The sequence below is a fragment of the Rhinoraja longicauda genome, chromosome 13, assembly GCF_053455715.1.
Source record: "Rhinoraja longicauda isolate Sanriku21f chromosome 13, sRhiLon1.1, whole genome shotgun sequence".
Classification (NCBI taxonomy): domain Eukaryota; kingdom Metazoa; phylum Chordata; class Chondrichthyes; order Rajiformes; family Arhynchobatidae; genus Rhinoraja; species Rhinoraja longicauda.
Window position 1 is genome coordinate 35,252,824 of NC_135965.1, and position 16,198 is coordinate 35,269,021.

The following is a 16,198-nucleotide window of genomic DNA, read 5'->3' on the forward strand; positions in this document are numbered from 1 at the left end:
CACCAGAAGCTACGTGCAGTCATTAATTAAACCGAGCAGCATGTCAACAGGATGTGAGAGGAATCTGGAGCAACCTGGGATAATCCATATGGGTGTGAGCACTGCACAAAGCCAGCACTCAAGGCCATCTGCAGTCAAAGATGAACAATATCATGAACTAAGTACACATGAATGAAAATCACGTATTGTCATTTAGGTTGGCGTAACTCGCCTTTGGGAGCACATCTTCACTGCAACCTTACATTCCTGGAATCGTTCCAGCAGGATCCCTTCAACATTCTTTTTCAGGTTTTTGCATTCTTTCAAAAGTCTGGCACTTAGAATTTGTTGCTTCACCCCTGAGGTGAGCACTCCTGTGCTTTGTATAACGTCACTACGACTTTAACTTCAGTGCGTCGAAGTTGGATTAAATAGAGCAATACTTTTTGCACTGTAGGAAAATAACTGCAGATGCTGGTACAAATCGAAGGTATCACAAAATGCTGGAGTAACTCAGCAGGTCAGGCAGCATCAAGGAGAGAGGGAATGGGTGACGTTTCAGGTCAAAACCCTTCTTCAGACTGAAGGGTCTCGACCCGAAACGTCACCCATTCCCTCTCTCCTGGATGCTGCCTGACCTGCTGAGTTACTCCAGCATTTTGTGATATTTTTTGCACTGTACTGTTTGATTTCTGTGTGATAGCTAATACAAAGGAAAGATGTACGATATCTTCCACCAAGTCTGTGATTTGCCTCCAGGGTTTTCCCAGCATCTGGTCTGGTATCGTGCAGGGGAACCTTGGCTTGTGGCACCCAAAGGTAAGTTATGCCAATCTAAATGGCTGTTGTATGATTTTCATTCATGTGCGCTTAGTTCATGGATAGCACCAGCAAGGAACATGAATGCACAGCCCTTGTGAAATCTGCTTATGCTTTAACTAAAATAGTACAGCTTGGAAGATTCCAACCCATGGAATCCAAAGCTGAGAATCAGTCTCAGATGGTCCCTTGAGTGACTTTCCTGACTTTAGTCCTGAGTTGCACATGAAGGATTAGTTGAAACAATGTATGAAGATGTGGGAGGGAGGGATAAGATGAGGGGCTTTAGGATGATTCACTGTCATGGGAAATATTTTAATATAACTAATATCACTTTTTAGATTCCTCCATTTTGTGCAGTAATTTTGCAATTAATACCCAATTTGTACTACAGAGCTGGCCAAGTTTGAAAGCCTGTTCTCTTTAGATTTATACTGTGCTGTGTTACATTTTGAATCTAAATGGAAATAACATAGGAAGCAAATACTACCTGCTGCAATTGATTGTGAATAATAACAAAGGTATTAGGAAGTATATAGATTGTGAAATCAGGCCAAGATCTATTTATAAACAGCCTGGTGTAAACAGGTGAAGTAACATCGTGGAAAATCCAGAGGTCATGGGTTGCAAAAATTTCCCAATCAAAGAGTATATAAACAGTTGACAGAATCAAAAAAGCACATCAGATCACTGTTGCAACCTCAACATACTCCACAGCAAAGTTATCTTCTAAACCAGTGATCAACAATGAACACTCTCAAGAGACTTCTCCCAGCAGTTATGCTCTCATTGATTGTACTGAACATTGTTGGTAATACACTATCAGGTAAGTCTTTAAAATGCCTTTTAACTAATTAGATTTTCAAGAAAGCTATTTACTTGTGCTACATGTATGATTATATTTTTCATTCTTCCAGCTGCAGCATACAGAGACTGCTGTCTCGCTTATTCAAAGAAGCGACTGCCACAAAGATTAATCTCTGGTTATGTGGAGCAAAAATCCAATGAAATATGTGAGATAGATGCAATTATGTAAGTACAAATAAACAATACATTGCTTATGAAAATAGAACAAAACTAAATAACAATTTTCAATTAATAAATCAACAATTTAAATATTTTATAGATTCTACACCATCAGAGGAAGAGCAGTGTGTGCAGATCCTGGGCACCATTGGGTGAAGAAAGCACTGCATTTTTTGAGGTAAGCAACATAATAATTGACTGATAACATTGAGAAAGCTACAGCAGTGATCTGAAACTTATAAAGTGTTGCCAATCAAGGGTGGATGAGGGTTGCATCCACAATCAAACTTCTGAATATAAATCTGAAAAATATCATTTTCTTTGCAAAGTTGCTGTAAAATGTAAACAACTACCCAGTAATATTTGATATTTAGATATTATTGACAGCACTTTTATTGATTTCTTTCATTATAATATTTGAAACTTATTGATCTCTTTGTCTTCCAGCAAAAAGCTGAGAAAAATGTCACAAGATTGAGCCGCGTCTCGAGGAAAGAAGTTGGCTGCAAGAAACTATCCTGCATAGTATCTATGCCCAGAGAATAGAAGTTTATTAAAACTTCCGTAATTTGTATCAATCATAATTGATGTGTAAGCCACTTTATTTTTAGTATGTTCCACTGAACTTAATGAAGTAACTTAACTGTATATTTTTATTTAATTTTTTGCTACAATATTCTGGTTGTGAATTAAATGACAGTGATTGTAATATTATCACCTGTGTCAGTCAATCTATGCTTAATTTATTGGAAAGTGAAAGATGCCAAGGAGTATCTCAGAGTTTAAGTGGCACTGTGTTAAATGCCACCTTTGTGTATTTTTAAAAAATGGCAGCGAATGAAAAATAAAGATATTTATTTCAGATTTCCTCTTCAGTAATTTATTTTATGGGATCTTGTTTGCCTCACTAACGGAAACCTGGTCAATGGTAAACCACTTACATACAGCATTGTCAGCAGAACTGTAAACTATAGCTCATCACAAACATCTTTCCAACTTCATCAGACATGAGATGCAATAAAATAAAGAGCAGGGAGATTGTTCCCATAGTTCAGAATCCCAGGAAAGCTAACTTGAGGGATTCCAAACATTCAACGTGAGGTTTCTGGTTTTGCATGCCTAACAGAATTACGACTTTTGAGATCCTGAATGGAACTTAAATCAACTTGGTAAAAGTCCTGCGACAGCTTCTCCAGGTGTCTACATTTAAACTGGTTTCTTGTTTTTCCTGGCACCTGTTCTTCATTTAAGCAAATGCTTTGACCAAAAGGAACAACGAAACTGAGTATTTAAATTATTTATGACTCATTTGCTAAAGTTGACTTCAGTTTTCTAACTAATCTCAGAAACAGGCATATCATTATTCTCAATGCGGTAAATATTGAAATATCGTATGTTCTGCTGATTTCTGCTTGGATTGAGGTGCCTTAAGCCTTAAAGTTAAAGACCTATCACCGTCCGGCATGGCCTGGAACGTGGCAACTTCAACAGCCTGACCGCGGGAGAAAACGGCAGGGGAACAGAAAAGACATTCTGGCCTTCTATCACAGTGAGGAGGTGACTGGAGGAGACTCACTGTGATGGATGCTTCTTTTTGTTTGGTGTTGGTTTATGATTGTGTGTGTTATTGCTTATTTTTATTGCTCTTATTGTTGGACTGTGGGTAATCTTTCATTTCACTGCGCATTTATGTGTATGTGACAAATAAAATTGACTATTGAAGTTCAGAGTCTTGGAGTCATTCAGCACAGAAACCTGCCTTTGGACCTATCCTGGTCATCAAGTGCCCATCTATCCTAATCCAGTTTTCCACCATTCAGGCAATAACTTTCTAATGCCATGGCAGCTAAAGGACTCATTCAGATATATCTTTAATATTGTGAGAGCACCTGTCTCTATTACCCCACAGGCAGTGTATTCCAGATTTTACCCACTCTCTCGGTAATAAAATTCTTCCCCAAGTCTCACTAAATCTCTTACCACTAACCTTTGCTCTCTGGTTATGGACACTTCTGCTGAAGGGAAATGTTACCAATACCTACCCAATCTATTATTTTCTTTCCACTGGGAGCACTCCCATTTCTCCCACTAGCACGCCCCCCCCTTTCTATTCTCACACACCATCCCCTTCTACTCATATCCCTCCCTCTGGCTTCATTATTCTAGACAATAGACAATAGACAATAGGTGCAGGAGGAGGCCATTCGGCCCTTCGAGCCAGCACCGCCATTCAATGTGATCATGGCTAATCATTCTAAATCAGTACCCCGTTCCTGCCTTCTCCCCATACCCCCTGACTCCGCTATCCTTAAGAGCTCTATCTAGCTCTCTCTCTTGAATGCATTCAGAGAATTGGCCTCCACTGCCTTCTGAGGCAGAGAATTCCACAGATTCACAACTCTCTGACTGAAAAAGTTTTTCCTCATCTCCGTTCTGAATGGCCTATCCCTTATTCTTAAACTGTGGCCCCTTGTTCTGGACTCTCCCAGCATTGGGAACATGTTTTCTGCCTCTAACGTGTCCAACCCCTTAATAATCTTATACGTTTCGATAAGGTCTCCTCTCATCCTTCTCACCTGTTCTCTCCTTATCCTACACACTTTTGCCTCATTTGCATCTCTAGCCTTTGTCAAGTCATCCTCGCCCGTATCCACCTATTACTTGCCAGGTTTAGCTTGCCCCACCTCTGTTCCACCTTTTCCTCCACTTCCACAATCATTCAACAGAAGAGATCTGACCTGAAACATTGTCTATCCATGTCTTGCAGAAATGCCTCAGATCCTGCTGTTTCTTCAGCACTTTGTGTTTTTATTCTCTTCTTTTTTTGTAAACTTCACTGAGGTACTCCCTTCACCTTTTCCGCTCCACTGAAAACCAGATCTATTCAACTGTCTTGCTCCGTTCCTCCGCTTGAAATGGAAAATCATCAAATTGGGAACAACTCACATCGTCCTGCATTCTATACTAGAACAGCAAGTTTATCAACAAATTCATTGAATTTAAAAAAAAATCTGTACTTATGTTCTTGGACTGCATTCATTTTCCATGCTGTTTTCATCTTCTTTTCACTTATAATCCATTCAAAATCTAGATTTGCATCACATTTCATTGACAAGTTGAGGAGCTTAAATGTGCATGCAGTGTTTGTTTTGACCCGACAACGTAAATGGCAAAGTAGGGATATTGTGTGAGCTGAAAAGTGCCAATAGTTGCTGGATGATTCCTGTTACTCTGCTGTTATGCTCTATGAATGTGACAGCCTCCCTTCAGCCTCTCTACTGACAAAGGAGGCCATTGGGCCTTGCAGGTCTATGCCAGCTCTCGGTGCAATCCCAGCAGTTCAACACTCTTTAATTTCTCATGTAACATATTGTCTCTTACATGCCCATCAGCTCCACCCTGATTCTCATGCCACACACGTACACCAGAAGCTGCAATCATCAATTAACCTTAGCAGCATGTCATCAGGATGTGGAAGGAATCCGGAGCAAACAGGGAAAATCCATATGGGTGCAAGCGGAATGTTTGCACTGCACAAAGACAGCACTCAAGGCCACCTCCAGGCAAAGAAGAATAACATTGGCTTCCCCACTGATTTTACATCACTGCAACGTTTCAGTCCTGGAATTGTTCCAGCTCAATCCATCCAACACTCTTTTTCAGGCCTTTGCATCCTTCCAAAGGTCTGGTACTTAAAATTTGCAATTACCCTCGTGAGCTCAAATCAATGTTTTGTATAACAACAATATAACTTTACCTTTAGTGCCTGGAAGTTGGGTTAAATAGAGCAATATTTTTATGCATCATGCTATTCGATTTTGATGTCATATTTAATGTAAAGGGAAGATGTTCTGTGACTTTCACCAAAGCTGTGATCAGCCTTCCCTGTCCTCCCGACATCCAACATGCTATTATGCAGTGGAACCTCGGCTTGTGCATTGACTCTTAAAGGCAAGTTACGCCAACCTGAATGGATCTTCAGTGATTTTCTTTCATGCGAGTTTAGTTCATGGATGGCACCAGCCAAAAACATGAATGCACAACCCTTGTGAAGTCTGATTGGGCTTTAACAAATGGGGTACGGCTGAGAAGCTGGGAATCTGTCTCAGTTTGTCCTGGAACAGACTTTCCTGACTGTAGCCCTGAGTTAAACATGGAAGATTAGTTGGAGCAATAAAGAGCATATGTCGGATGTAGGAGGGATGGGTAGGATAAAGAGTTTGATGAATATTCACTGTAGTGGGAAGTATTTGATTTAAAAGCTATATCTCACACAGGTTCCAAGTGGAGTTGCTCTCCACAGGCTGAGAACTGGTCAGGATGTTGCTTTTTTATGGAGGGACATCGCAGACCTCAGAAGTGCTGCAGAGGCCTGTTCCTTCATGAGTGACCTTCAATCCACAGGCTGCGCTGCATGGCCCAAGATCATAAGGTTCCACTCAAGAATGCAGGAAAGAAAAATCGGTGACTTCGCAGAATTTGAACGATTTTCCTTTTCCATTTTTTGAACCTGAAGAGAATTATATGATGCACACAATGTGCTTCATGTTTTAATTCCGAAGCTAAATCCTGATTTACAGCAGATAATTAGAAAAAAATATTCATTTTTAAGATCGATCTGTTTTGTGCAGTGCTGACCCAATTTGTTTTACAGAGCTGACCAATCTTGATTTTCAAGATGTTGAATTACTAATTTTGAATCTAAATGAAAATAGCATAAGAAATAGGAGCTTCAATTACTCTTGGGCAGTGAAACATAGGTATTAAAAATCACATAGGTTGTAAAATCAGGCTGTCAAGATCTATTTATAAACACTCTGATATAAGCAAGTAAAGTGCCAATAGTGGAAATTCCAGACGTCACGTGTTCATTTCTCTTGTTACAAAATTTCCCAATCAAAGTCAATAGACAATAGGTGCAGGAGTAGGCCATTCGGTCCTTCGAGCCAGCACACCCATTCAATGTGATCATGGCTGATTATTCTCAATCAGTACCCCGTTCCTGCCTACTCCCCGTACCCCCTGACTCCGCGATCCCTAAGAGCTCTATCTAGCTCTCTCTTGAATGCATTCAGAGAATTGGCCCCCACTACCTTCTCAGGCAGTGAATTCCACAGATTTACAACAGTCTGACTGAAACTTTTTTTCCTCATCTCCGTTCTAAATGCCCTAGCCTTATTCTTAAACTGTGGCCACTCGTTCTGGACTTCCCCAACATTGGGAACATGTTTCCTGCCTATAACGTGTCCAACCCCTCAATAATCTTATGTTTCGATAAGATCCCCTCTCCTCCTTCTAAATTCCAGTGCATACAAGCGTAGCCGCTCCAGTCTTTCAACATACGGCAGTCCCACCATTCCGGTAATTAACCTAGTAAACCTGCATTGCACGCCGTCAATAGCAAGAATATCCTTCCTCAAATTTGGAGACCAAAACTGCACACAGTACTCCAGGTGCGGTCTCACTAGGGCCCGATACAACTGTAGAAGGACCTCTTTGCTCCTATACTCAACTCCTCTTGTTATGAAGGCCAACATTCCATTGGCTTTCTTCACTGCCTGCTGTACCTGCACGCTTCCTTTCAGTGACTGATGCACTAGGACACCCAGAATTCGTTGTACGTCCCCTTTTCCTAACTTGACACCATTCAGATAATAATCTGCCTTATTATTCTTACCATCAAAGTGGATAACCTCATACTTATCCACTGCATCTGCCATGCATCCGCCCACTCACACAACCTGTCCAAGTCACCCTGCAACCTAATAGATCTTCCTCACAGTTCACACTACCACCCAGCTTTGTATCATCTGCAAATTTGTTAATGGTACTTTTAATCCCTTCATCCAAGTCATTAATGTATATTGTAAATAGCTGCAGTCCAGCACCAAGCCTTGCGGTACCCCGCTAGTCACTGCCTGCCATTCTGAAAGGGACCCATTTATCCTCACTCTTTGCTTTCTGTCTGTCAACCAATTTTCTATCCATGTCAGTACCCTACCCCCAATACCATGTGCTCTAATTTTGCCCACTAATCTCCTATGTGGGACCTTGTCGAAGGCTTTCTGAAAGTCGAGGTACACCACATCCACCGGCTCTCCCCTGTCAATTTTCCTAGTTACATCCTCAAAAATGGATAAGGGAGAACCAGTGCATGTGGTGTATCTGGATTTTCAAAAAGCCTTTGACAAGTTCCCACACAAGAGATTAGTGTGCAAAATTAGAGCACATGGTATTGGGGTAGGGTATTGACATGGATAGAGAACTGGTTGGTACAAAGAGTAAAAATTAACTGGTCCTTTTTAGAATGGCAGGCAGTGACTAGTGGGGTGCCACAAGGCTCTGTGCTGGGACCCCAGTTATTTACAATATATATTAACGATTTAGACGAAGGAATTAAATGTAACATCTCCAAGTTTGCGGATGACACAAAGCCGGGTGGCAGTGTGAGCTGCGAGGAGGATGCAATGAGGCATGGTGATTTGGATAGGTTGGGTGAGTGGGCAGATGGATAGTAGATGCAGTATAATGTAGATAAATGTGAGGTTATCCACTTTGGTGGCAAGAACAAGAAGGCAGTTTATTATCTGAATAGTGTCAGATTAGGAAAAGTGGGAGTGCAACGAGACCTGGCTGTCCTTTCACATCAGTCACTGAAAGTAAGTGTGCAGGTACAGTAGGCAGTGGGAAAGCAAATGGCATGTTGGCCTTCATAGCGAGAGGATTTGAGTATAGGAGCAAGGAGGTCCTACTGCAGTTGTACAAGGCCCTGGTGAGACCGCACCTGGAGTATTGTGTGTAGTTTTGGTCTCCTAATTTGAGGAAGGACATTATTGCTATTGAGGGAGTGCAGCATAGGTTCACCAGGTTAATTCCCAGGATGGCAGGACTGACATATGATGAAAGAATGGATCAACTGGGCTTATATCCACTGGAATTTAGAAGGATGAGAGAGGATCTTATATAAAATTCTTAAGGGATTGGAAAGGCTAGATGCAGGCAACATGTTCCCGATGTTGGGAGAGTCCAGAACCAGGGGTCACAGTTTAAGAATAAGGGGTAGGCCATTTAGGACTGAAATGAGGAAAAACATTTTCACCCAGAGTTGTGAATCCGAAGAATTCTCTGCCACAGAAGGCAGTGGAGGCCAATTCACTGGATGTATTCGCGCGAGAGTTAGATTTCGCTCTTAGGGCTAACAGAATCAAGGGATTGTAGGGAAAAAGCAGGAACAGGGTACTGACTTTGCATGATCAGCCATGATCATATTGGATGGTGGTGCTGGCTCGAAAGGCTTACGCCTGCACCTACTTTCTATGTTTCTGTCTTTCTGGTTGGGATCGTTTTTCAGACTGATTGTGAGAGAGAAGAAAGCTGGGAAAGAGGAGAGGCAAGGCAACAGGTGGCAGGTCGTAGAAGGACATGGGTGAGGGAGTTATTTGATAGGCGGTTGGGTGGAACAAAGGCCAGAGGGGACATTACAGATTTCATATGTACTGCAGAGGCCTGTCTGTTCCTTCATGAGTGACCCGTGGATCCACAGACCAAGCTGCAAGGACCAAGATTATGAAGCTCCACTCAAACACGAAGGAAAGAAAAATCAGTGACTTTGCGGAAGTTGAACCAATTTCCTTTTTCACCTTTTTTTAAAAACCTGAAGTAAATTACATAATGCACACGATGTGCTTAATGATTACTGTTCTAAGCTGATTTCTGATTCATGATCTCTGCCCCAAATTATTGTTTCATTTTGGACAAAAATTTGCAGCGGATAATTAGAATAAAATATTCACTTTTTTTTGTGCAGTTATTTGTATAACTGGCCAAAATTGAAAGATTGTTCTCCTTAAATTTACACCATGTTGTGTTACTAATTTTGAATCCAAATGGAAATTACGTAGGAAAGAAATAATACATGCTTTCAATTGATCTTGGACAGCGAAACAAATGTATTGGGAAATAATTGTAAACTCTGACTGCTCAGATCTATTAAGAAACACACTGATGTCATCAGGTAAACTGACGTAGAGGAAAACACAGAGGTCATGGGAGGCATTTCCTTATTTCAAAAAACTTCCCAATCAAAGAGTATATAAACAGTTACAGAATCCCAAAAGCACATCAGATCTCAGTTGCCACCTCAACATACTCCACAGCAAAGTTATCTTATAAACCAGTGATCAGCAATGAACACTCTCAAGAGACTTCTCCCAGCAGTTATGCTCTCATTGATTGTACTGAACATTGTTGGCAATACACTATCAGGTAAGTCTTTAAAATGCCTTTTAACTAATTAGATTTTCAAGAAAGCTATTTACTTGTGCTACATGTATGACTATATTTTTCATTCTTCCAGCTGCAGCATACAGAGACTGCTGTCTCGCTTATTCAAAGAAGCGACTGCCACAAAAATTGATCTCTGGTTATGTGGAGCAAAAATCCAATGAAATATGTGAGATAGATGCAATTATGTAAGTACAAATAAACAATACATTGCTTATGAAAATAGAATAAAAATTATTACAATTTTCAATTAATGGATCAACAATTTAAATATTTTATAGATTCTACACCGTCAGAGGAAGAGCAGTGTGTGCAGATCCTGGGCACCATTGGGTGAAGAAAGCACTGCATTTTTTGAGGTAAGCAACATAATAATTAACTGATAACATTGAGAAAGCTACAGCAGTGATCTGAAATTTATAAAGTGTTGCCAATCAAGGGTGGATGAGGGTTGCATCCATAATCAAACTTCTGAATATAAATCTGAAAAATATCATTTTCTTTGCAAAGTTGCTGTAAAATGTAAACAACTACCCAGTAATATTTGATATTTAGATATTATTGACAGCACGTTTATTGATTTCTTTCATTATAATATTTGAAACTTATTGATCTCTTTGTCTTCCAGCAAAAAGGTGAGAAAAATGTCACAAGATTGAGCCGCGTCTCGAGGAAAGAAGTTGGCTGCAAGAAACTATCCTGCATAGTATCTATGCCCAGAGAATAGAAGTTTATTAAAACTTCCGTAATTTGTATCAATCATAATTGATGTGTAAGCCACTTTATTTTTAATATGTTCCACTGAACTTAATGAAGTAACTTAACTGTATATTTTTATTTAATTTTTTGCTACAACATTCTGGTTGTGAATTAAATGACAGTGATTGTAATATTATCACCTGTGTCAGTCAATCTATGCTTAATTTATTGGAAAGTGAAAGATGCCAAGGAGTATCTCAGAGTTTAAGTGGCACTGTGTTAAATGCCACCTTTGTGTATTTTTAAAAAATGGCAGCGAATGAAAAATAAAGATATTTATTTCAGATTTCTTCTTCAGTAATTTATTTTATGGGATCTTGTTTGCCTCACTAACGGAAACCTGGTCAATGGTAAACCACTTACATACAGCATTGTCAGCAGAACTGTAAACTATAGCTCATCACAAACATCTTTCCAACTTCATCAGACATGAGATGCAATAAAATAAAGAGCAGGGAGATTGTTCCCATAGTTCAGAATCCCAGGAAAGCCAACTTGAGGGATTCCAAACATTCAACGTGAGGTTTCTGGTTTTGCATGCCTAACAGAATTACGACTTTTGAGATCCTGAATGGAACTTAAATCAACTTGGTAAAAGTCCTGCAACAGCTCCTCCAGGTGTCTACATTTAAACTGGTTTCTTGTTTTTCCCTGGCACCTGTTCTTCATTTAAGCAAATGCTTTGACCAAAAGGAACAACGAAACTGAGTAATTAAATTATTTATAACTCATTTGCTAAAGTTGACCAGTTTTCTAACTAATCTCAGAAACAGGCATATCATTATTCTCAATGCGGTAAATATTGAAATATCGTATGTTCTGCTGATTTCTGCTTGGATTGAGGTGCCTTAAGCCTTAAAGTTAAAGACCTATCACCGTCCGGCGCGGCCTGGAACGTGGCAACTTCAACAGCCTGACCGCGGGAGAAGACGGCAGGGGAACAGAAAATACATTCTGGCCTTCTATCACAGTGAGGAGGTGACTGGAGGAGACTCACTGTGATGGATGCTTCTTTTTGATAAGATCCCCTCTCCTCCTTCTAAATTCAATTGTATACAAGCCTAGCGGCTCCAGTCTTTCAACATATGACAGTCCCACCATTCCGGGAATTAACCTAGTAAACCTGCATTGCACGCCCTCAATAGCAAGAATATCCTTCCCCAAATTTGGAGACCAAAACTGCACACAGTACTCCAGGTGCAGTCTCACTAGGGCCCTACACAACAGCAGAAGGAACTCTTTGCTCCTATACTCAACTCCTCTTGTTATGAAGGCCAACATTCCATTGGCTTTCTTCACTGCCTGCTGTATCTGCATGCATCCTTTCAGTGACTGATGCACTAGGACACCCAGATCTCGTTGTAGGTCCCCTTTTCCTAACTTGACACCATTCAGATAATAATCTGCCTTATTATTCTTACCACAAAAGTGGATAACCTCACACTTATCCACTGCATCTGCCATGCATCCGCCCACCTAATAGATCTTCCTCACAGCTCACACTACCACCCAGCTTTGTATCATCTGCAAATTTGCTAATGGTACTTTTAATTCCTTCATCCAAGTCATTAATGTATATTGTAAATAGCTGCAGTCCAGCACCGAGCCTTGCGGTACCCCACTAGTCACTGCCTACCATTCTGAAAGGGACCCATTTATCCTCACTCTTTGCTTTCTGTCTGTCAACCAATTTCCTATCCATGTCAGTACCTTACCCCCAATACCATGTAATCTAATTTTGCCCATTAATCTCCTATGTGGGACCTTGTCGAAGGCTTTCTGAAAGTCGAGGTACACCACATCCACCGGCTCTCCCCTGTCAATTTTCCTAGTTACATCCTCAAAAAAATCCAGAAGATTAGTCAAGCATGATTTACCCTTCGTAAATCCATGCTGACTCGGAACGATCCTGTTACTGCTATCCAAATGCTCTGCAATTTCGTCTTTTATAATTGACTCCAGCATCTTCCCCACACTGATGTCAGACTAACTGGTCTATTATTTCCCATTTACTCTCTCCCTCCTTTCTTAAAAAGTGGGATAACATTAGCTACCCTCCAATCCACAGGAACTGATCCTGAATCTATAGAACTTTGGAAAATGATCACCAATGCGTCCACAATTTCTAGAACCACCTCCTTAAGTACCCTGGGATGCAGACCATCAGGCCCTGGGGATTTATCAGCCTTCAGTCCCATCATTCTACCCAACACCATTTCCTGCCTAATGTGAATCTCTTTCAGTTTCAAGAGTATATAAACAGTTGGCAGAATCCCAAAAGGACATCAGATCTCAGTTACTACCTCAGCATAGTTAACCTATAAACCAGTGATCAGCAATGAACCACTCTCAAGAGATTTCTCCCAGCAGCTATGCTCTCATTGATAGTACTGAACATGTTTGGTAATTCGCCAACAGCAGGTAAGTCCCAGAGATTCTTTTTAATTCATTCCTATTAATAAGATTTGAAATATATACTTGATTGTGCTACAAGCATGACAATATTTTTTTCACTTTTCCAGCTGCAACATTCGCAGACTGCTGTCTCGCTTATTCAAAGAAGCCACTGCCACGAAAATTGATCTCTGGTTATGTAGAACAAAAATCCAATGAAACATGTGAGATCGATGTAATTATGTAAGTAACTATCAACAATACATTACTGATGAGCATAGAACAAAAGTTATTACAATGTTCAATTAATGGATCAACAATTTAAATATTTTATAGATTCTACACCATCAGAGGCCGAGCAGTGTGTTGAGATCCTGAGCAGCATTGGGTGAAGAAAGCACTGAATCTTTTGAGGTAAGACTAAGCAACATAATAATTGACTGATAACATTGAGAAAGCTACATCAGTGATCTGAAATTTATGAAGTGTTGCCAACATTTGGGGGGCATGGTGTTGCAGCAGTAGAGTTGCTGCCTTACAGCGCCAGAGACCCGGGTTCGATCCTGACCATGGGTGCTATCTGTGCGGAGTTTGTCCTTTCTCCCCATGACCTGCGTAGGGTTTCTCCGGATGCTCCGGTTTCCTCCCACACTCCAAAGGCATGCAGGTTTGTAGGTAATTGGCTTGGTAAAAAATGTAAATTGTCCCTAGTGTGTGTAGGATAGTATTAGTGTGCGGGGATCATTGGTCGGCGTGGACTCGGTGGGCCGCAGGGCCTGTTTCCGTGCTGTATCTTCAAACAAAACGAAACTAAACTAAACAATCAAGAGTAGATGAGGGTCGCATCCACAATCAAACTTCTGAATGTAAATCTCAAAAATATTATTTTTGCTAAGTTGCTGTAAAATTCAAACGACTCCTCAGTAATATTTGATATTTAGAAGGAATTATTAACTGTAGGATTATAACATGGTGGTTGGCTGTATTGAGGAACCAAGTACGGAAAAGGCATGTTGAGTTCTTGAACTATGCAATGAGAAATGGTTAATGTGTACAGGACGGAGGCTGGAAGACATACTATGAACCCATAGAGGTGGGCTGTACAGGCTTTGCAGGACACTCATTCTGCAAAGTCTTCAACTTGGGCATTATGAGGCTGGCAAAGAAGAGGGCCATTCAATCCGCAAGCGAAGCCGCAGAGAAAGCCACTTGGTGGCTTTGGATTAAGAGGGCTGATCCGTGGGCAGTTGCTGCTGGGACGCAAGTCGGGGCCTGATCAACCCCGGCTGGGCTGCCTGGGCGAGGGTGTCTGATGTTATGAGACCCGAAACACCCCATGACCCCAGGTCACATCACTGAGGATGCGTCCCAGCGCATCCAGAAGATGTATCTTTCACATTGTTGCAAAAGGATCTTTAGGAAAATGTGACCGTGACATAATAGAACATCAAATTTTCTAAAGTTCTACCACACCAATTGAGTCACTTCATGCGGATCAAACTGAAACTAGTCTTAAATCCATACTAAGGAAACTACAAAGGAAACTATTGGTCATTTACCTGTGGTTCACTGGGAAAACATATTTCCTCTTTGTCGGCAGCTTTAATCTAATGCCTTTCATATAATATAATATACTTTCATAACTAACAATGGCACTCGTTGCCTGAATGGGAATGTTGGGATATTGAAATATCTTGTTAAAATGGTCGAAGCTCATTTAGAAGTTCTTCCAAGTGAAACAGAGGTTCACAGGCGCCTCCTCTAGTCTCATCTCCTGTATCCAGTGTTCTCAATGTGGGCTCCTGACCATCGGCGAGACCAAACAAAGACAAGGCAACCGTTTCGCTGAACAATTACACTCAGTCTACAAAGGCCTATGGGATCTCCCAGTTTCGAATGATTTCAATTCCCCTTCCCATTCCCACACTGAGCTTTCTGTCCTGGGCCTCCTCCGTTGCCAGAGTGAGGCCACATGCAAATTGGAGGAACAGTACCTCAAAGTATGCATGGGGAGCACACAACCCAGTGGTCCTGACCCGAAACATCACCTATCCTTTTTCCCCAGAGATGCTGTCTGACTCGCTGTGTTACTCCAGTACTTTGTGTGTATCTTTAAAATTTGACCTTGTACAATTAGTGCAATTCATTTGAATGGAATCATGTGTTTTTCTGCTTTAAACACAAAGATATTTTTTAAGGGGGTTTCATGTGGAAACCCAGAGATGCTAAGAGCAACCCCATGATGTCTGACAGTGGGCCTTCCATTATTGAATGGATCTTCAATATCTTGCTTAATCAGCTGTTTTCTCATGAGCCAGAGTGCAAGAATAATTTATTGACTAGGGCATCATGCTACCTTACTGAACAACACAGTAGGAGTGTTTTTCAGCAGGAAACCATACCTGGGTTACCTCTTCAGTAAAGTATTTAAATGTAAAGTCAAGTGAACAAGTAAAACACAGAAATTTAAATTAAAGTGGTATCCATATGCTCGGTAAAAGTGTGAATAAAATTACATGAAAGTAAAACCCAAAAATGTTACACAAATTTATTCGTCTGAAAGTTTAAAAAAATTTACTACTTAATTTCAGCATTAAAATACAAGCAGAGGAACATGGTGTAAAATATTCAGAATTTATCAAACAAAATTGATAGCTGAAATTACTTTTTACAAAGAACTAATTTAAATAATTTATAGTTTTAAAAATAGTTTTAATTTCACTAAAGATGTTTATGCTTTTCACTGCATTTCATTACATATGTATAGAAATTGATTTAAGTTATTTTATGGGTGACGTTTCGGGTCGAGACCCTTCTTCAGACTGATGTCAGGGGGGCGGGGCAAAGAAAGGATATAGGTGGAGACAGGAAGATAGAGGAAGAACTGGGAAGGGGGAGGGGAAGAGAGGGACAGAGGAACTATCTAAAGTTGGAGAAG

The 16,198-nt window shown here is 40.6% G+C and overlaps 2 protein-coding genes across 2 annotated transcripts; both read left to right on the forward strand.

Moving 5' to 3' along the window:
* Positions 1-1,545: 1,545 nt before the first annotated feature.
* LOC144599232 (C-C motif chemokine 20-like) lies at positions 1,546-2,362 on the forward strand. The gene is made up of 4 exons (XM_078409988.1): positions 1,546-1,624; positions 1,716-1,830; positions 1,925-2,002; positions 2,272-2,362. The coding sequence occupies exons 1-4, from the start codon at positions 1,546-1,548 to the stop codon at positions 2,300-2,302; spliced, it is 303 nt and encodes a 100-aa protein (XP_078266114.1). The 3' UTR covers positions 2,303-2,362.
* Positions 2,363-10,010: 7,648 nt separating this feature from the next.
* Positions 10,011-10,766, forward strand: LOC144599233 (C-C motif chemokine 20-like). Its single transcript, XM_078409989.1, has 4 exons — positions 10,011-10,089; positions 10,181-10,295; positions 10,389-10,466; positions 10,736-10,766. The coding sequence occupies exons 1-4, from the start codon at positions 10,011-10,013 to the stop codon at positions 10,764-10,766; spliced, it is 303 nt and encodes a 100-aa protein (XP_078266115.1).
* Positions 10,767-16,198: the final 5,432 nt, after the last annotated feature.

Excerpts from the sequence above, each read along its gene's own strand:
- LOC144599232 (XM_078409988.1), top strand. The coding sequence starts at position 1,546 with ATGAACACTCTCAAGAGACTTCTCCCAGCAGTTATGCTCTCATTGATT. Across the intron at positions 1,625-1,715 it reads TGTTGGTAATACACTATCAG|CTGCAGCATACAGAGACTGC; the intron begins GTAAGTCTTTAA and ends TCATTCTTCCAG. Across the intron at positions 2,003-2,271 it reads AAAGCACTGCATTTTTTGAG|CAAAAAGCTGAGAAAAATGT; the intron begins GTAAGCAACATA and ends TTTGTCTTCCAG.
- LOC144599233 (XM_078409989.1), top strand. The coding sequence starts at position 10,011 with ATGAACACTCTCAAGAGACTTCTCCCAGCAGTTATGCTCTCATTGATT. Across the intron at positions 10,296-10,388 it reads TGTGAGATAGATGCAATTAT|ATTCTACACCGTCAGAGGAA; the intron begins GTAAGTACAAAT and ends AATATTTTATAG. Across the intron at positions 10,467-10,735 it reads AAAGCACTGCATTTTTTGAG|CAAAAAGGTGAGAAAAATGT; the intron begins GTAAGCAACATA and ends TTTGTCTTCCAG.